Source organism: Xenopus tropicalis, chromosome 2, assembly GCF_000004195.4.
Source record: "Xenopus tropicalis strain Nigerian chromosome 2, UCB_Xtro_10.0, whole genome shotgun sequence".
NCBI lineage: Eukaryota > Metazoa > Chordata > Amphibia > Anura > Pipidae > Xenopus > Xenopus tropicalis.
Window position 1 is genome coordinate 110,282,435 of NC_030678.2, and position 21,440 is coordinate 110,303,874.

The 21,440-nt window shown below is 37.0% G+C and overlaps 1 protein-coding gene across 1 annotated transcript in view; it reads left to right on the forward strand.

Annotated features, from left to right (window-relative positions):
• The window catches only part of npas2 (neuronal PAS domain protein 2), a 38,847-nt gene extending 19,677 nt beyond the window's left edge, over nt 1-19,170 (forward strand). The window contains exons 9-19 of the mRNA XM_004911781.4: nt 552-634; nt 1,333-1,439; nt 2,719-2,866; nt 5,045-5,129; nt 5,683-5,769; nt 6,868-7,011; nt 8,388-8,612; nt 10,018-10,211; nt 12,113-12,196; nt 16,255-16,429; nt 17,121-19,170. Of these exons, the coding sequence (XP_004911838.1) occupies nt 552-634; nt 1,333-1,439; nt 2,719-2,866; nt 5,045-5,129; nt 5,683-5,769; nt 6,868-7,011; nt 8,388-8,612; nt 10,018-10,211; nt 12,113-12,196; nt 16,255-16,429; nt 17,121-17,267 (1,479 nt within the window). The 3' untranslated portion in view covers nt 17,268-19,170. The remainder of the gene's footprint in view (nt 1-551; nt 635-1,332; nt 1,440-2,718; nt 2,867-5,044; nt 5,130-5,682; nt 5,770-6,867; nt 7,012-8,387; nt 8,613-10,017; nt 10,212-12,112; nt 12,197-16,254; nt 16,430-17,120) is intronic.
• Nucleotides 19,171-21,440: the final 2,270 nt, after the last annotated feature.

Sequence of the window (21,440 nt, forward strand, 5' to 3'; positions counted from 1 at the left end):
TTTTGATTTACTTAAATTTTACTAAATTCTAATTTAAAATTTATGCTTCAGAATTTTAATAGACCTATGGGGTACTATTAATGGAAAAAATGTTTTTGGTTTTTATTTTAATTTCTTAAACTAGCCCTAAAGATTGTCATTTTCTAGCCAACCCCTCAAGGTATCCAGTCAGTCAGTTGTCTTATAGGCCAGACTGTGTACAACTAGACATACAGAATGTAAACTGAAGCTACACATACCTAAACTGACTCATCTGCCAGTTCACCATACAGCTACCAACAAGATGCTTTAGTAGGAGAATGTTTCCAGTTTGGAATGATCAACTGTAATCAGACAGGATCCCAGCATGGTCCCTGTCTATAAATGACCAGACAAGGTGGTGTGCTTAAAAACTGTCTAACAAAATCTGTCCATAGCATACAACATGTTTTTTTTAAATATAATATTAAATTGGTAGTATGGTGAGATCAAAGTCAACAGGTCAGTGTGCAAGGACAACAACTGCATATAAAAGTATGTACTCTTTAAATTTGAATGTTTATCTCTGGCAGGAAATGTGCATGTTTGAAGAATCCCTTGAAGAATTTACCTCAAGACATAGTCTAGAATGGAAGTTCTTGTTTCTAGATCACAGGTAAGTACTTTCCCCTGCTTGGGGCATGTACAGTTACAGAAATGTTGTGAGAATGCACATGAACATTAGTTTACATATATATATATTAATTAATTTATGTACCCTTCTTATTTTATTTCACAAAGTAAATACAGGTATGGAAACTGTTATCCAGAACCCTGCAATACGGAAAGCTCGGAATTAAGAGAAGGCTATCTCCCATAGAATCCATTTTAATAAAGATATTAAATTTTTTAAAAACGATTTTCTTTTTCTCTGTAATAATAAAATGGTACCTTGTACTTAATCCTGACTAAGATATAATTAATCCTTATTGGAGGCAAATCAGTCCTATTGGGTTTAATTCATGTTTAAAGGATTGTTCAGTAGACTTAAGGTATGGTGATCAAAATTACAGAAAGATCCCTTATCTGGAAAACCCCAGGTCCCAAGCATTGTGGATAACAGGTCCCATACTGTATTTTAAACTTTAGTTATATAGACAGATGAAGGTAACCTTACCCCATTATTAGTAATAATATACTTGGACTCTAATGTCTTATTTGTATACTATTTTATTGCTGTTCTATTTAAGTTAGTAACACTGTACACTCTGAAATATAATAAATATACTAATGTATGTGCATATATGTTTATGTGTGTGCATGAATACCATGTATATAACCTGACAGGTACTAAATTATTTTAATTTGTTATAGAGCACCACCTATAATTGGCTATTTGCCTATTGAAGTTCTTGGCACATCTGGTTATGATTATTATCACGTAGATGACCTTGAAATATTGGCTAGGTGCCATGAACAGTGTAAGTACCTTCTGAGCAGTTCTGTTTAGTGCATAGAGCAACTCTACACCTCATTAAAAAAATGTACATTTGTATGTATATATGTATGTATATCTTTATTTATAAAACACTACTTATGTATGCAGCGCTGTACAGTAGAGTATTTTGTTGAATTATTACTGAGGGTTCCATTTTTTTACAAATTATTTTCAATTCACTCCCTGACTACTAACTGAAAAGCTTATTATGGAAAGCAACTGAATCAGAAATAAAAGGCAAAACAGGATTTCTATATAAATGTTCACCCCTTATCACCAACCACCCTTGCTATTCGGTCATTATTTCTTTAAAAGGAAATCCATATATCACAAGACATGTTACCTTAAACCCATTCTACAGGGTGAGCCATTTATATGGATACACCTTAACATAATGGGAATCCATTCCCATTATGTTAAGGTGTATCCATATAAATGGCCCACCCTGTATATACATTTTTAAAACATATTTTGTTTTTCTGTGTAATAATAAAACAGTACCTTGTACTTTGTCCCAACTAAGATACAATTAACCCCTTTTGGTGGCAAAAACAACCCTACTAAGATTATTTAATGTTTAAATAATTTTTTGGCTGCCTTGTGGTATTGAGATACAAATTAAACAAAGATCTCTTATCTGAAAAAACCCAAGGTCCCAAGCATTCTGGATAACAGGACCCATACCTGTACTATATTTGTCATACAAATTCAGGCCAAATTATGAACAAAAGAAATCATTTTGATTATACATTGGTGGAAATATTTGTTAATTTATTGAGATTATGAACAATAAACAAGATGTTTATGACATTTTATTATTTTGTGAGATGGGATGTCTACTCCCCAAATGTTTTATTTGCAGCATAATCAATTAGAGTACAAACCAGGGTTATTTTCACTAGGTTTAAAACTGTAAATTGGATCTTGTATTTTTGCTAGGCAATTTGATGTAAAAAGATTTGATATGTTAAAATTTAGCCCTTTTCATCTCAATGCTTAAAGTCTCTCCTCTAATTTTAGAATAATTTGCATTATTTTTAAAAGAGGGCTACTAATTATACATAGGTCTGTACACAAAGCTTTCGAATCAAATTGTGGCCTTCTGAAATCAGACTGATATCTTACCTTCTTCCATTCATTACAAATGTATGTAAGGGATAATGATACTAGCAAATACCCCGTCTATATTGTATACTCTCTGTTAATTAAAATTCTGGACAGGCAACATTAATTAAGAACTTTTCTGTATTTCCTGTTACCAGTACTTCAGTGCGGAAAAGGAAAGTCTTGCTGCTATCGATTTCTTACCAAAGGACAACAGTGGATCTGGCTTCAGACCCAGTACTACATTACATATCATCAGTGGAATTCCAAGCCAGAATTTATTGTATGTACGCACAACGTTGTAAGGTATGTTCTGTTGCTTTCATTGGAAATTGACCATATTCCACTAGCTTTATGGTAGTGATGTGCAGGTTGGCCAAAACCTGTGAGTTGGGTGGGTCTGGGTTGACATCCACACAGCTTTCACGGGTTGCAGGCAGATTTAGGCTGAATTTCACCATGCGCTCACCCTGCCCATGACCGTACTATGTCCTGCTTCAACCTCAAGACTTTGCTATTTATACATCCTCGTCTGCATGCTCCACCCCTTTTGTGACATCAGAGAGGGGTGGGGCATGCACTCTATAAATACTGAGACTTTCTGGGTTACAGGCATGTTAGGGTCTGGTGCAGGTTGATTTTTCATTGACATGCACATCACTCCTTTGTGGAACAAAAAGAAAGAGGAATGGTTAATGAAAAGGGGAGGGGAGTACCTGTCACCATTGGACCTATTAGGACTATGATACAGCATGATTAGCTGCAAGCATGTAAGTGAAACAGCTACTGCAGAACCAGGGTGTTGAAAAAACAACACCATTATTCAGAAAGCTAGAAATTATGGTAGGGCCATTTCCCATAGAGTCAATTTTAAGCAAATAATTTTAATTTTTAAAAATGATTTCCTTTTCTCTGTAGTAATAAAACAGTACATTGCACTTGATCCTAACTAATCTATTGGCAAAACAATCCTATTGGGTTTATTCTAAATTATTTTCTTGACATAAAGAATAGTGATCCAAATTATGAAAAGATCCCTTATCCGCAAAACCCCATGTCCCATGTTTTCTGGATAGTATTTGCAATAGTTTATGCACAGTTAAATAAAGAAAATAGTAATTGCAGCATGTGTAAAAGTTTGGACACCCTTTCACTGGTGACATAGTAGCGGCTTGGTGGTGCTGGCATAGAGAAGAGCTTTTGTTTATGTTATCCTTTATGTAAGAGAATTTCTTCCACCATTCCACTTCTCCAGTGAAAAATACCGTTTTGTAAAGTCCCTGTCCCTAATTACCTTTTTCTGCTTTAATAGCCATTAGAAGCTGTCACCTCTTGATGAGGTCCTTGAGATCCTAATAAAATCTTTGACATGCAGATGGGAGAATAGAATCCACAAATGAAGCTGGAAAGGGGATGGGCCCTACAACAAGGAAATATTCCTAAACATACCTCAATATATACAGTGCAGCATGACAAGGGTTTATGTAACATCTTGCAAAGCTTCATATACATTGGTTATTAAACAGTTCTTACTGTTTGCCTGACTCAGTGTATAATATCCAAGATAACTGTACAGCAGAAAAGGCTTCATGTAGTGTACTTGGTGAGTTCTTTCATTCGCACAGTACCAACAAGAACAAACTTGTTGTATAAAACATTCAGCTGTATGAGACAGTACTCGCTTCAATAAAGGAGACCTAGTAAATTATTTTCAAATACAGATATGGGACCTGTTATCCAGAATGCTTGGGACCTGGGGTTTTCCAGATAAGGGATCTTTCCGTAATTGTAATTTTCGTGTTTAAGTCTACTAAAAATCATTTAAACATTAATCAAACCTTGTACAATTTTTTTTCCTCCAGTAATGATTAATTATACCTTAATCGGGATCAAGTACAGGGTACTGTTTTAATATTACAGAGATAAAGGAAATAATATTTAAATATCTGAATTATTTTTTTAAAATAAAGTCTATGGGAGATGGCCTCAGACCTCATACCTGTACTATGAACATATATGCCTAGTTGTCACAAAATTCATAGTTTTTATAATGCTTATGTGTGTTAAATCATTTAACAGATCGGACACTGTTGGCACAATATGCCCTATAAGAGCAAGAAAAGAGTACCAGCCAATCCCTGGTTTGATCTCTATGAAAAAAGGAAAAGCTAAAAATAGAGCTACATATATATTGTTATTGGAGTCTGCAAAGATTCTGTCAATGTATATATATCCAGTATTACCAGTAAAAACACACATGTAAGAGGAAGGTGGGAAAACGTCTAAAATGCAATTGTAGGGTAAACTCCATTTGTGCAGAACCTTACATTCCAAATTTCCCTAAACTGGATTTCTAGGGCTAAACGCCAAGCAGCCCCAGGTACTCCATGTGAGGGGCTTTGTAAAGGAAAATGAAAGAAGGTCTTACTAAATTGTGCCTGTCTCTGTTCAGAACCAGTCATCTCAATCTAAATTTGTCATTAGTTATTCAGATGTAAGAGTGGATAGAAGACAAGAATTAAGTTTGGAAGAGTATTCATCAGAAACCACTGTTTCACCAGAATTACAGGTAAAGCCTCCTCTGCAACATGAACTCCCAATATTACATGCTGCCAGTTGCTTCTAAAGAAGTACACAATCATGTCATATTGTGCATACTGAGAAGCTACAAAATAAAAGATTGGTGGCCATTAAGAAGGGCCATGGATTTTGACTGAAGAAGTATTTAGCTGAGCATTTCATAATATGCACCAAATAGAGAGCCAGTAAGTGGGTGCCCAGTGGGTTAGGTACAGAATAAAAGGATAAAAACATGATCTAAATGAGGGGGTATAACAAAAATCCTTTGTGCTAGAGTGAGAATGGAATTAAAAAACAAATATATTTTCAGAAGGGGAGTGATATAATGCAACCTCACATGTCATTATATGTTTCTGTGGCATACTCTAAAGAATCAGGCTGTTTTGTTAATGGTCAAAGGTCCAGTGTGGGTAGATTATTTTTTACATCATTTTGAAGCGTCAGACTACAAATAGAACGGTTCTAGTGTCATGGGGTTTATATGTATCCCTTTTACCAGAACATCCATGTATGTTTATGATGATGTTTTCAATTCTGTGCAGCCATCAGTACCTTGTCAGACATGTGATATGCAGTCACATTCATTGCAACAAAGTCTACAGCAAAACCAATCCATTCCAACAACCCAGGTAGGTATGCAACTTTGTTTCTAAATCAGAATTCTGAACAGAATTTTTGAGGAAAAGTCAAAAAAGGATAATAATAATAGTAGTAGTAATAATAGATTAATATATCTTTATCTCTTGGAAATAATTTAAAAATTCCATACTATTTCTGAAATAATCAAGTTAATTTTCACTATTCCCCTCTCAGCATCTGTCCCCTCATCATTCTCTCTTCATGCAGGAGTCAGTGCCAGATTTTTATTGACAGTCAAGTTCATACATCTTTAAGGAGGCTTCTTTTACTAGCAGATGTTTTAGAGCTCGCTCAAATAACCAACTCCAACACAAACAAAGTCCAACATAATTACCAACTTCAGTACAAATCCTGGATATAGAGAGAAGGGAGAGAGACAGATTGCTGAGAGTGAGACGTAATTTCATTATTTTATACACAGTACCTGTTCATAATTTTTAATTGATTATATTTAGAAAGTTTTGTATTTCAGTGAGATTGCCCCCATTCTTTTCAATAGCAATTGCATGGATCTGCAGGTCAGGTGACTGGTGCTCTAAAATGTGGTAGTCATTGTTTTTAGACATTGTCATTATGCCAATCGCCTGTAAATGCACTGGCCATTGAACTAAATTTAGCTAGGCGATTAAAAGCATTTTGTCACCCACCCAGTTGGAAATTGCTTAGGCAGAAAATGCCTGGAAAAGGCTGTTGCCTATAGAAATGTTTGTTTTTCACTTGAATGGATAAACAACAAAGGAACTAATATGTTACCTAGAATATTAGCATAGTTCAAACACATGTATACAGTTCCTATTTTGTAAAATGTGCAGTTACATACTATTCTCAGAATGACTGGATATTTTATATTTAATATACAGTATATACTTCATGTTCACCTTAAGACTACAATGCAATGCTGGAAAATTAATACTGTGAAAAGTGAAACAAAATACTGTACATAAATATTTCTCATTCCATGATGAGTTTAGACAGTCTTAACTATACTTGTTATGTATAGCCCAGCACTGTTTTTCATATTATATAGAAAGATAAGTGTATTTTATCTGCAGACTTTTTTAATTAAGGCATTTTTCCATTTTTATAAGCTGCCTGCCCAGTTTAGCATCCAAGCTATACAAAGCCAGCTTCAGCAGAGAACCCAGATTCTCCAGGCTAGCATACAATGGCAACAGGAAGAACTTAAAAAGATCCAGGAACAGCTTCATATGGTCCAGGAGTCTAACATACAGGTGAATAATAAATGCAAGTGTTCATAAGATATAGCTGACTGTCCCCTCCACCTTACTATATGCATTTTATATTGTTCTATGCATATAGGGAGAATGTGAATACCCTACTATTAGAATTGAAGTTGCACTACATTAATAAGTTACCTATTACTTTAGAATGAAAAATATGATTTTGCTGGATTATTTCTATTCAGTCATACATCTCTCTTCTTTATGGTGTCCTAAAAAAGTAGTCATAAAGCTTGGGAATAAAACATTTTAAATCAATGAAAATGTATTTATTAAATTATATTGGTAGTACAGGTATGGGACTTGTTATCCAGAATGAACAGGAGCTGGGATAAAGGGTATTTCCATACTTTGGATCTTTTTACCTTCTACTTAAAATTTTAAATATCTGCTAAAAAATTATTTAAACATAAAATAAACCCAATAGGATTGTTTTGCCTCCAATAAGGATTTATTATATCTTAGTTTGGATCAAGTACGCAGTGCTGTTTTATTATTACAGAAAAAAAGGAGATGGCCTTCCCATCATTTGGAGCTTTCTGGATAATGGGTTTCCAGATAACAGAACCCATACCATGTAACTTGGAAAGCAATGGATACACAAGAACTTTTATTTGTCTTAAATGCATTGACTACAAAATGGGCAAAAATGGGTGCATGCCACTATTTTTGCACTTTGCACCTTGCCTTACATGCTAAATGACATGCAACAGGTGTAAGCGTAGCGGATGGTGTAAGGCATTGCTTATTTACAAGTAGTGGACCAGTTTTATCTCATAAAGCATGTTAGAGGGCCAGGTTCAATTAAAATAATGATGTCATATAGTGAAATATATGGAACAGACTAAGTGCCATAAAAATCCCTTGAAGGGTCACATCAGGCCTTCATTTGGAAAACCATGCCCTAAGGCTAGTGCCATAAATGGGTGATTCTTGCAAATAATCAGAAGGCCCCTAAGCTCCTTAAAAGCTTCTTTACGTATGTTTTTCTGCAGGCTAAGAATGCCCACATGTGGCACTAGCCTAACATGCAAGTAAGAGTACAGCTGTGGGTAAAGTCTGCAACAAGGTCCTGTATTTAAAGCCTATTGGAGGCCACAAGGACAGGCCTGTTCTGCATCCGCAGCCATTGTGCTCTGCATCATTTTTAATCCTGCACAAGGTGCAGAACAGAAAACTGCCCATGCTGCAAGTCAGACATAACTAAGCACTAAGGGGAATGTTTTACCGTTCCTTAGCGCTCTTTCATAATTCTTGCCAAACCATCTGCTTTGTGGTTGATTCTTTCACCCCCTCCCTCCTGCTCTTCTATACCTTTGTCTTTAGTGTTATGCAGGACAGACTAAAATATACTCATCTTCCTTTAGATATTTTGTCATCCCCAAACACCTGCTCTAAACTTCAGCAACCTACACCAAACAGAGACACAGCAGCATCCAGTCCAACAGAGATCCAGCACCATACCTCAGCAACCACAGCACATTATGCTGAGCCTTCCAACTCAAGGGCAGATTATCTCTAAACTGATTCCAGGCCAGCATGTGGTTTCATCTCAGCAAGTGCTCAGGGATTCCACTGTACTGTCAAGTAAGGTAAAGCATAATTTATTTTAAGAACTTTGACAATTTTATTTCTTACTAACACCAAAAAGGCAGATATATAAATATATATATATATATATGTATAGTATATATTTTCTATAGTACAGGAATACCTGCAGTTGAAGCTCAAAACCAGCTTCCACCACTCTTTCTGCAAATGATGCAGTGCAGGTATAGGATCTATTACCTGCAACTTGGACCACCATTCTTAATGGCTACTAAAAAAACATTTAAACATCAAATAAAACAAATAGGATTGTTTTACCCCCAACATGGATTTATGAGCTTATTTACTCATTCCTCTGTATTACTACAGAGGAAGGGGAAATCAGTTAGGATAATGTCCCACAGGGAGATTTAGTAGCTGCGATTTTTAAAAAGCGAGTTCCAGAGACAAGTCGCTCGTTTTTTCTCTACATAGAGAAAGCATTGTCATTCATAACCAAAACTATTCGAATCAACTCGTTTTTTAAAAATCACAGCGACTAAATCTCCCCATGGGACATTAGCCTTAAAAAATAGGATTTGCTTAAATATGACTATATGGAAAATGCAATTAAACTATAGTTCCAGCACTGTAGAGTCTATGTTGTGGCCACTGGCACTAAAAGGGTTAACAGCACAAAAGTTGCAAATCCAAACTATTCTGTTCATAATAGTATACAATTATCAATTATATGTATTTCTTAAAGGGAATCACTCATGATTTCCTTATATAATTCTAAGCATTTTGGCTTCAAAAGTGATACGTAAATGTAACTGCTGTTGAGAGCATTTGCTTGTTTCCCTCTGCAGTTCCCTTTCTTTCTATTGAAACAGTGTAGCAGAATCCAGCAATTCCATTTACAAATACAGGAACAAAACCTGTTATACAGAATTCTTGGAACCTGGTATTTTCTACATAAGGAATCTTTCTGTAATTTGGATTTCCATACCTTAAGTCTATTAAAAACTGTAAATCACTTATTTTTGTATAAAGAATGGCAAAATATTTGTATTGACAAGCAGAATATTCTGCTGACAAGCAGACAGGCAATTTCTTTATGCAAGAAAAAATGTGTTCAAGCTGCATCAGCAGTTTCAGCTCATAACATTACTAGTGGGACCTTGCTCTGGATATACAGAAGGCTTTCTCAATGAACAGTAATAGGGATTTCTGCAACCTAACAATATCTTGAAGGCTAACTATTATTGTCTTACAGCAGCAAAAGTGAAGTGTACAAAATATTACATTGTGTAATGTATACCAACTCTGTACAGTGTTGGGGATGGCATGCTAATACTACAGAGCTTTAGATTTCCCACAGGCTTAATGTGAGGTTGTAAACTAATTGGACAATGTATCATAGTGTGCAAGCGCCTGCTATGGATTAACAGTACAGAGTATTTGTTCTAGGGACAGAAATCAATAAGAAGTCTGCATGAAATATCAGACAGCGCCCAGCCATCTACCAGAAATGCTACCTCTCAGCTCAATGATCCCTCCTCCAAAGTGACACAAAGTCTGGACGTAGTACCATCTTCTGATTCACAGCAGGAAAGCATTCAGCGTTCTACTGCACCAGACTTCAGCCATGACAGGCAGCTAAGGTCAGCTTCTTATTACTGTCTACAGTGTACATACATGGTGCCTGTGAACTCTGCATCTGTTTGCCAGGTTTACAAATAGGGACGCTTTTTAACTAACGTAATTGTCTCTGGGGAGGGTGCATCAAGGGGGGACAATGGAGGGCAGTGGATGGGGCTTTGGTTTGTGGGGAGGATTTAGTTCTCTTTTAAACAACCCTTCCCTTTTTAAAAATGCCCCTGATATATTCTATTTATCTATTATTATCTCTAAATAACAAATTATTTTGCCAAAAACTGAGGGTGTGCAATAAGACAAAATAATGTATGTATAATGTACCCTACCTTGACCCAAAATTTAATTTATCAGCTAGTGACAATAGAACATGGGTCACACTGGACTGCAGATAGGCCTTTGCTAAGTGAAGAAGGACATGAGAGGATCTCTGGTGCAGTATCAAAGCAAACAGGACGAGGTTCTTCCAAATGAACAGGCTTATTGTGAAAAGTTTTCACAAGGCAGAGCTGAATAATATGACACCACTGTGGATATGCATGGTACTATAGGTTTAAGATACACCTTTAGGTTACCAGCTAGTGGTCTGGATCCTGTCAACTGGAATTGTTCAGGAAGTGATACACTAAAGCCTGAATCTTTTCAGCAGTTTGATCCCCTCACTTTAGGACCTATGGGAGAGCTACCTCTAGCTATCAGTTCTAATGTGGAGCACAAAGCTCCTTTTCTGACCTTTTCTAGAAAAATTGTCCATCTATGGCAGAACTTTTTACTGGGCCTTATTGACCCCAGGCCCCCCAGCATACATTCACCTAGGTCAGAACATGGAAGCCAAAGAGGGAAAACCACCCCTTTCCAATAACTGTATCAAAGTGTGTGGCAGGAAGTGGTTACTAACCTATTGGCCAATAACAAAGATATGAAAATAAGATAGATAAATACAAAGGCTTCTGCCTAGCAACTAGGGAAATATCATTTGTAGGAAATTTACATCCATGGGGACAGTTAACCCTATGGGCCCCTACAATAACACACTTGTTTTGCAACTGATTTCATTTACTATTTAGTCTACAACAACACAACAAAATTGTGACACGTTTAAGGGTCCTTAGCAATGCTGTTTGTTCTGAAGACAGGAGAAGCATCTGTAAATGTATCTGTATTTCTTTTGCTGTCTGTAAAATATAAGGCAATATTATGGGGCACATTTACTAACCCACGAACGGGCCGAATGCGTCCGATTGCGTTTTTTTCGTAATGATCGGTAATTTTGCGATTTTTTCGTATTTTTTGCGATTTTTTCGGCGTCTTTACGATTTTTGCGTAAAAACGCGAGTTTTTCGTAGCCATTACGAAAGTTGCGCAAAGTCGCGATTTTTTCGTAGCGTTAAAACTTGCGCGAAACGTCGCGCCTTTTAAGTTTTAACGCTACGAAAAAGGCGCGACTTTGCGCGCAAGTGTTAACGCTACGCTTTTTTTCGTATTTTTTGCGATTTTTCCGGCGTCTTTACGATTTTTGCGTAAAAACGCGAGTTTTTCGTAGCCATTACGAAAGTTGCGCAAAGTCGCGATTTTTTCGTAGCGTTAAAACTTGCGCGAAACGTCGCGCCTTTTAAGTTTTAACGCTACGAAAAACTCGCGTTTTTACGCAAAAATCGTAAAGACGCCAAAAAAATCGCAAAAAATACGAAAAAGTCGCAAAATGTTCGTTTCCAATCAGAATTTTTCCAATTCGGATTCGAAATCGTGTCTTAGTAAATCAGCCCCTATGTGTATATACTGATGGTAAAGGATAGATGAATGATGGAATTAGCAAATTTTCTAATAATGTTATATGTGTGAACAACAGCTACAACAAATCTACTCTCTGTGTACCCTACAGTGTAATAAGTGTAAATGTTTTTTATAGGCTGTTGCTGAATCAACCAATCCAGCCAATGATGCCAGTCTCATGTAACAAAAGGCAGACCTTAGATACTGGATGTCAGTCAAAGTACGTACTACATCTGCAGTAAACAGTGGTTTGTCCTGCTTGATAAGCGTTAAATCTTTTAGATGAATATAAGGTAAAACATAAAACATACCTATATCATTGTATATAAAAGAAATTAGTAACCCATTCTGATAGCAGAGGTTAGCAATACCAGAAAGAATATTGATGTTATAAAGACATATACCATAACTAAAAACCTCTCCAGTCTTGTAGGCGATAATAAATAACATAAGATGCTGATTTTACTTTGTGGCAAAAATTAATATTATCTTTAAAAAGACCACTTAATTGGAGCTCCCTGGTCAGAAGCACAGCAGGAGGGGGTTGCCAATCACAGGCTTGCAGTTACACAAGCAAAGGCAGGATTCAGTTCCCTATCAGGTCAGTCCAGCTGCTGATTGGTTCCTGTTCTACAGTGTGCTGAGTGCCACGGGCTCTCCTGCACAGCCTGGGAAAGGAGGCAGCAGGAAGATGGCAGGGGAGAGTAAGGTTTTGGTTTTTCAATAATCAACCCGATACACTACTTTTCTGAGTGAATTTCTTTTATATTTAGAGGAGTATAATGCAATGGCACATTCTTAATTTTCGCACAAAGCCCAAATGACTCATGGGATTTTTTTTATAGTACAGGTATCGGACCCCTTATCCGGAAACCCGTTATCCAGAAAGCTCCGAATTACGGAATGCCCGTCTCCCATAGACTCCATTTTAATCAAATAATTCAGAATTTTAAAACTGATTTCCTTTTTCTATGTAGAAACATGGGCGTCCGCAGAAAATTTTCCAAGGGGGGGCAAGTAAGCTAGTATCATCCTGCAACAGACAAATATATATATATATATATATATATATAAATATATATATTTTTTTTGCAGGATGATACTAGGGGAGGCTAAAGATGGCCCATACACAGACTGACCTACAGCTAATGTGACACTTAGTGGATTCGCTGCTGGCGTAAAAAGTTAACCTCCCAACTACCTCTTGCCGTTCCCACTGACTCCCAGGGATACTGTACAAAAGTGCGGGGGGGGCTTTTTTGTTTTTACCCTAAAATGTTTAGTATGTTAAAGTATTTATATGCGCATTTCTGTGAGGGGATCTGCAAACATTTGTGTTTGTGATCAGGGCTAGTTCGCATTCAAATTCACTTTTATTTTTAATGGTTTTTCAGTTATTTAGCTTTTTGTTCAGCAGCTCTCCATTTGGTATTTCAGCAGCTATCTGGTTGCTAGGGTCTTATTTACCCTAGCAACCAGGTAGTGGTTTAAACAAGAGATGGGAATATGAATAGTTAAGGGGCCTACTTGGAAAAATAAGTAATACAAAATTATAATAATAATAAAATTGTAGCCTCACAGAGCAATATTTTTGGCCCCCATTTGAAATCTGTATAGAGGCAGAACAGAGGCCTGTGTATAGTACCTGGGTATAGTACCTGTGTATAGTGCCTGTGTATAGTACCTGGGTATAGTACCTGGGTATAGTACCTGTGTATAGTGCCTGTGTATAGTACCTGGGTATAGTACCTGTTTATAGTGCCTGTGTATAGTACCTGCGTATAGTGCCTGGGTATAGTGCCTGCGTATAGTACCTGCGTATAGTACCTGCGTATAGTGCCTGGGTATAGTGCCTGCGTATAGTGCCTGCGTATAGTGCCTGCGTATAGTGCCTGGGTATAGTGCCTGCGTATAGTGCCTGCGTATAGTGCCTGGGTATAGTGCCTGGGTATAGTGCCTGGGTATAGTGCCTGCGTATAGTGCCTGGGTATAGTGCCTGGGTATAGTACCTGGGTATAGTACCTGGGTATAGTGCCTGGGTATAGTGCCTGGGTATAGTACCTGAGTATAGTGCCTGGGTATAGTACCTGTGTATAGTGCCTGTGTATAGTACCTGTGTATAGTACCTGGGTATAGTACCTGTGTATAGTGCCTGTGTATAGTACCTGTGTATAGTACCTGTGTATAGTGCCTGTGTATAGTACCTGTGTATAGTGCCTGTGGGATGAAATCTGCAGCAAAAGTTGAGAGTTGGTTCTCAGGTAAAGTTACAGCTGCAGATTCTTCTTTTCAGTCTTCATTTGTTTCCAGTTTGCAAAATCTCCCGATCCCTGTGTGCATCTGTGCTCTGATTGGTCAATTTTACTGTCTGTCAAGGAAGCTGTGCTCTGATTGGAGAATCCACAAGAAGAAAGATCCAATCGGAGCACAGCAAAAACGGGCTTGAGGAGACAGTGCAGAAAGTAAGGTTTTTTTTGCTACTTTTCCAGGGGGGGGCAAGTGCCCCCTCTTGCCCCCTTCTGTGGACGCCCATGTGTAGAAATAAAACAGAACCTTGTAATTGATTCCAACTAAGATATAATTAATCCTTATTGGATGCAAAACAATCCTATTGGGTTTAATTAATGTTTTATTGATTTTTTAGTAGACTTAAGGTATTGAGATCCAAATTACGGAAAGACCCCTTATCCGGAATACCCTTGGTCCCGAGCATTCTGGATAATGGGTCCTATACCTGTAGTAGCTTTACAGTGGTATTGGGAGACACTTTTGTTAGCCAATGTAATATATGGCATGTGCGCCAGTTCTAATTACATATAGCAACCAATTAGCAAGTAGTGTTTACCAATCACTTGCTTGAAAGCAAATGTACTAAAGCTGTTGCTAAGTTGCAAATGTTACTAAGCCTGTTGCTAAGTTTGTAATGCTCCTTACATTGGCCTCTACGTATGCTCTGATACCTGATGGTACAGGTATAGGACCCATTATCCAGAATGCTCGGGACCAAGGGTATTCCGGATAAGGGGTCTTTCTGTAATTTGGATCTCCATACCTTAAGTCTACTAAAAAATTAATAAAAAGTTAATTAAACCCAATAGGACTGTTTTGCATCCAATAAGGATTATTTATATCTTAGTTGGGATCAATTACAAGGTATTGTTTTATTTTTACATAGAAAAAGGAAATCAGTTCTAAAATTCTGAATTATTTGATTAAAATGGAGTCTATGGGAGACGGGCTTTCCGTAATTCGGAGCTTTCTGGATAACGGGTTTCCGGATAAGGGGTCCGATACCTGTATCACCAAAATGCAAACCAGGCTTAACAGCTTAACCAGTGAAACAGCAGGATATTAGTCAAAGATTGCTTAACAGCCAACAACCAAAAATATTTTTAGCTAAAATAAAACACTGTATATATACTCCATACTGGAGACAAAACAATCCTGTTAGGTTAAATTAGTGTTTAAATTATTTTTTAAAAGACTTAAGGTATGGATATCCAAATTACAGAAAGACCCCTATATCTGGAAAACACAAGCAGGTCTCAAGCATTCTGGATAGCAGGTCCCATACCTGTACCAATCTTAATCTTGCTCCTTCAGTACGCCTGCCACACTGTATCCTTATTCTTTAAAAACAAATGTAGGTTTATTTTGATATAACACTACAGGACTTGCTTGCCTTGCTCTGGGATTTTTATGGTCTAAGTAACATAATTTCAAAACTGAGATTGGCTACTTCACACCATTACTTACAAGTATGTTATATTTAATTTTTATATGCTCAGTGTTGAAAACATTAATGAACAGAACATTTTTTTTGTGGAGAATGAATATAATTGCATTTGCTCACTAGACTGAAAATACATCTAATCCACACATATCAGCCCAACAGCAACCTGGCTGTCAACTGAACCATGCACTTTATGCAATAATCTAGACCAGATTATAGGATTAAAGTGTTGTAGTGTTATATCAAAATATACTTAGTTATGTACCAATGTCTAACAGAACCCAGATTATAGGTACATGCTGTAGGATATAGGATTGCATACAAAAGTGTGTGTCTGTGGCGAGGGGGGGGTTGGGATATTGACTACATTCAGTGCATTTTTCAGATGCATTATCAGATAGGGTCACAACCACACATTGGGTAAAACTGTTAATCTCTTAATTTAATTGTATTCCAGCAGTTGCAACTCTTAGGCACTTGTGACATTGATTCTTATATAATTTGGACAAAAAGAGAGTGTTTTTTCCTTTTCTTTTTTTGAATAGGTATTTGCAAAATTCACAAATACTTAGAAATGTAGAGGTGCAGACTTCTGGCACTAGTGCGCCTATTGTCATAATGGGGCAAGCAATCTTACATCCAGTTGTTTCTACAACTCATCCCTCCCAGCAGCAAAATCTACAGACTATGCATCTACAACAGCAGCAGCAATATGTACAGGTAAAACACTGTTATGTAGACACATTTCTAAAAATAAAAAACACCCTAGGCCCTTCTGCTTTGTTCAGACAATTAATCCATCTTCTAGTGCTGACTCCAGCAATATTGTACTGTAATTCCCTATGCTCATATATCTAGCAGAATTTCACGGTAATTGTTATACATATCCTATAGACCTACTCCCAGTCCCCAGAAGTGCTTAAAATGAATAAATCCAATTGACAACTAGCTAAAGACACTCCGTAAATTAGATCTGTGAATAAGTGACTAAGAAACAACCAGAACTAAAACCAAAAAAATAATATAGGGAGGGATTGCCGTGGTAGGGAAGACTCTACCTCATTTCTATTGGGAAGTCCACATAGCACAATGCAAAACTTTGTCCAAAAGTCCTTAGAATTATGTTTTCTTTTATTAGGCAAAAAATTATTTTTGCAGTTGACATGTCCCTAAGAAGTCTCTGTAAGAGTTAATACAGCTGCTCCATAAGTGAATATAAAAATGCATATCTGTTATTGATCCACTATGTCTGAGAGACTTGGTACCACATTGCACACACATTTTACCTGACTCCAACCTCAATGCTAGAAAGTTCCTAAGAATGAATACTTTATGTAAAAAATTAACTCTGCTTCATAAAAACCGTCTATATCCTTATTTATTACTCCATTCTCTTTGTTGTATCCATTAGAGCCCAAGTTCTTTTCAAAACCAACAGCCAGATTCTTTGGGCTTGCCCACCTATGCTCAGCAGCAAGACACGATTGGATTTCACCAACAGCAACAACTAACACTAACAAGGACTAAAAGCCTTTCTGAGAAATCAGGTGTACTTTAGAATGCTTGCTTTGTTAATTCTTTACTGCACTAGCCCAACGCATATCTACCGGAACCTGGATTGCCTTACATTTTGGACCTTGCTGTTTAGTAGAATACGTGGGAAAGCAGTTGATAAATATGCAGCCAAGATCATGAAGCTAACAAAGAATTTTGTGTTGCTTGTAATTACAATTTATGGATTTATATTGACTCATACAAACTGATCTTTAAAGTCATAATTCTGCTTTCAAACAACCCTTTTGTGACAAATTCCAGCACTTTTCAATTTGTCAATTCATTTTTTAATCTTTATTTAATGTAATAAGAAACCTTGGAAAGGAGACCTTACAAATATCATAGAAAGCATATGTATATCTAGTAAGTTGCTACTCCTTAACATTTTCTTTTCCATGTTAATGACCTAACATATATAAGCATTGAATATAATGACGCAAAACAGAAACATTATAAACAGAAGCAGATTAACTCTATCAAAGGACAGAAGTAAAGCTGTTACTCATCCACCCCTGCTCTGCCCCCACTAAACACCACTGTGCCCCCTGAAAACCATGTGCCCAGGGTTGCTTTTCACATACAATATTTTTGCTAGTGAATTAGTTATTATTATTTCCTTTCTTGATCTTCAGATTCAATTTTTTCCCTGAGCAATAGGCCTGTATATATTCTTTTTATCACTACACTATTGGAATATTGATAGGAAACCCAACGCATTACACAGACTAAGATAATATGCTGGATGCCTTTCAAAATGAGCCTTAAGATTCATTTTACTGATAAAACAAAGGTATTTTTGAAATATCTATGACATATAAATATCTCATGAATAGTTAGGGAAAAAAGAAATGTCATGCTAATTGAAATATTCAAACTGATTTTTTTTAAACTTACTCTTAGGTTTTTAGTTCCTTCTTTGAGGCAAGTGAAATAAAGGGCTGCTTGTGTTTATGAAAGAAAAGAATACTTTATAGTAGGCTGAGCTCACATGCATCTAAACCTACATGTTAAGTTGATGATGGTTCATTAAAGTGGCATCAAACCTTCTTATTTTTTTTTTTTTACCAACTAGCCCCCTCTATTGCATTTGCCCCTTCCCAACTTTATCAACCCGACAAACTGACAGCCAAGTTCAGAGCTGCACAATGAGTTTAGCAGGCTGCCATTTTTGACAGCTTAATTTTCTGGTCCACACTTCACTGTGGGGAACATTTACACTAGAAGCCAGGGCAAGGTCATCTTCCAGAATGCATTCTTCTGCTTAGTGATCATCGTTGTGAAGCCTTGGGACTGATGTGGCCAAACATGAGAGAATGACCATGGACTGGAAGATGAAGTGGGCAGGGACAAAATAGGTAAAAGCATTCTAATAACATTCTAATAACAATATATATCTAGTGATCAAAAATAAAAAATTATTGCAGAACTTTGTATAAAGGACTTACGAAAAAAGCTTTAGCTCCTAGTTGCTCTGTGCTGCAACCAAATACAACTGCAAAAATCCAAAAAGTAGGAGAAAAAGCTAGATATATCTAGTGATCTAGCTGCATATCTTATTACAACAACCTTAGATAAAGATGTTAAACAAAAAGGCAAATAATTGAAGAATTATCAAAACAGAAACCAAATGCAAATTGCCTTTTAATGTCAACAACATACTAAATGTTAACTATAAACTCAAACTTTTCCTTGCAAATGAATATACTACAGGTTAATTTGCAGGGTGATGCAAGTTATACATTCTCCAAAAGATTCATTGTAACAAGTGCACTTTTTGAATTCTATTTTTTATATGATTTGTTGACATTTCTGTAACAAAATGATATATGTAACCAGAGTACAGTATTGTACAGTTATTGTAATGATGACTTATTTCTATAAAAAAATAAAACCAAAAATTTACATTTCTTATTTGTTGCGTAATATTATTTATATTTTTCTTATTTGTAACTGTTTAAATTAAATTAATTCATATACTGTATTTAGAGGGCACAGATAAGCATAAAATACAAGTTGTGTTTTTTCCTGCAGTTTAGTAAGGCCAGCCTTAGGGTTAATATTGAATACCTTTACCAGCACCTCTTCTACAGTGTAAATTGTTATTCTGCATTTAGTTTACTAATTATTCATGCTTCAGTGGATTCCCTTGATTTCTTTCATGCTCACTTTGTGAAAAGCAGACACAATTGCACTGTGTAGTGAGCATAGGGCTTTTATTGGATGTTGCCTGCAGTCTTTGCAGCCATACACTGTGGTGTTTTAATGGCATAATATGTCAATTAAATCGTTAAGCTTCTTCCAAAACCCAAGACCAATAAAATGTGCAAGATAGTTCATTTAATTGAGAAGAATACAGTAGTGCTGCATATGGCGATGAGGTAACCTAACCAGGATCCCCCTTCATCAATAGGCGCAGTATTGCTTAATTTGTAAGAGAAGGCAAGAAGGACTGAAAGGAGCTGAACGCAAATATATAGGGAAGTGCATGGAGCACATTTTGACATATGTACCTTTAATAAAAAGTGGTTTTACGCTCAACTGACTGTGGGAACCAAAACTGCACTTGTGGATATACATGAGCCCTGTTGTTTATGTGGTGTGGCCCTAATATAATTTTACAAAACTAAATTTAGAATTTCATACAGCAACAACTCTTTAAATAGGTATATAATTACCAAGCTAGATATAACAGGTGGCACTGATCCGAAGACACTCAATATCAAATACTTTCCAGTTTTTTTTAAACCAAGAAAAAGACACACAGCAGAACAGAAAGCAGAACACTCCTACGAAGCTTTCATTGGGATGCCATAATGGCTGACACTTGCACATGATGGATGTGTCTTTTTTCAACCCCAGCAAGTTTGTTGCTATGTAGCTCTCTATACATTTCTGTTAATGCCATGAGTGTGCATTGTAAAATATATTCCACTTCTTTTTAACAACCAACAACATGCAGCAAGAAATCAGCACACTCTAAAGCACTTGTCATTATGATGCCATAATGGCTGACACTTGCCCCAGAAAACTTTGCAATAAAGGCATTTTAATCTACAAAGACAAGAGGTGCTGTTCCTGTTCTTCTGTACCATAATGGCTGACACTGTCACACCTCAATACACAAAATGAAGTGTATGTAACACTTAATGAGTGGGCTTCACATGCAAATGATGTTTATTTATGGCCGGACATTACCATGCAGTTGGCTGGCACTTCCAACGATGAACTATAGGTTCCCATTAACCTCAACCAAATCCCTATCTAGTACAGGATTGCTTTGGGCTCCTACACCACATACACTGGCCTTCTTGCTAGGGGCACAGCTACAATTGCTAGCTTTAAGTGGCAGTTTCCAGGGAAAGGCTGTTGGAGGTGGATTGTGAGGGGTGGCAACAAATGTGAATGTGTTTGTTATTGCTAATGGAGTAATACTTATGTGCACTTAAAAGGGCCTGTCACCACCATATAAGAAGCCACATAACGAGAGGAGCAGCTGAAGGAGTGTGTATGGGGGGGGCACTGTGTATGGGGGTATTGTCTCAATTGGGGGCACTTACTATGGGGGCGTTGTGTATGGGGGTACTTTCTATGGGGGCACTGTGTATGGGGGGTACTTTCTATGGGGGCACTGTGTATGGGGGGTACTGTCTATGGGGGCAATTGGGGGCACTTTCTTTGGGGGGGTACTGTCTATTGGGGCACTTTCTATGGGGGGTACTGTCTATGGGGGCAATTTCTATGGGGGGCACTGTGTATGGGGGGTACTGTCTATTGGACCACTGGGGGCACTGTGTATGGGGGTGCAAAACTGGTACAGTTATAACTCACTTATAACTGACTGCCTTCTCTCTATATTTGTGTTTTATATGTAGGAGTTGCTATATTGTTTTCCTTAGGTAGTACAGTATGAGGGTATGGCACAATTTGCATCTGATCTCACCATTTCAACTATATAAAGGAGTATTTTTTGGAAAAAAAAGGATGGGGTGTGGTAATTTGCGTGGCCATAAAAGTGGGCGTGGTCAAAAAATTGCAGCACTGCACACGCCAAATCTTTTTGTCCCTCTTTTCATTGTTCAAATGTTGGGAGGTATGCTTACAGTCTGAGCCGAAGGTGTGTACCTTGTAAAGATTAAAATGTGTGAACACTATAGGGGATTACATGTTTAAACAATAC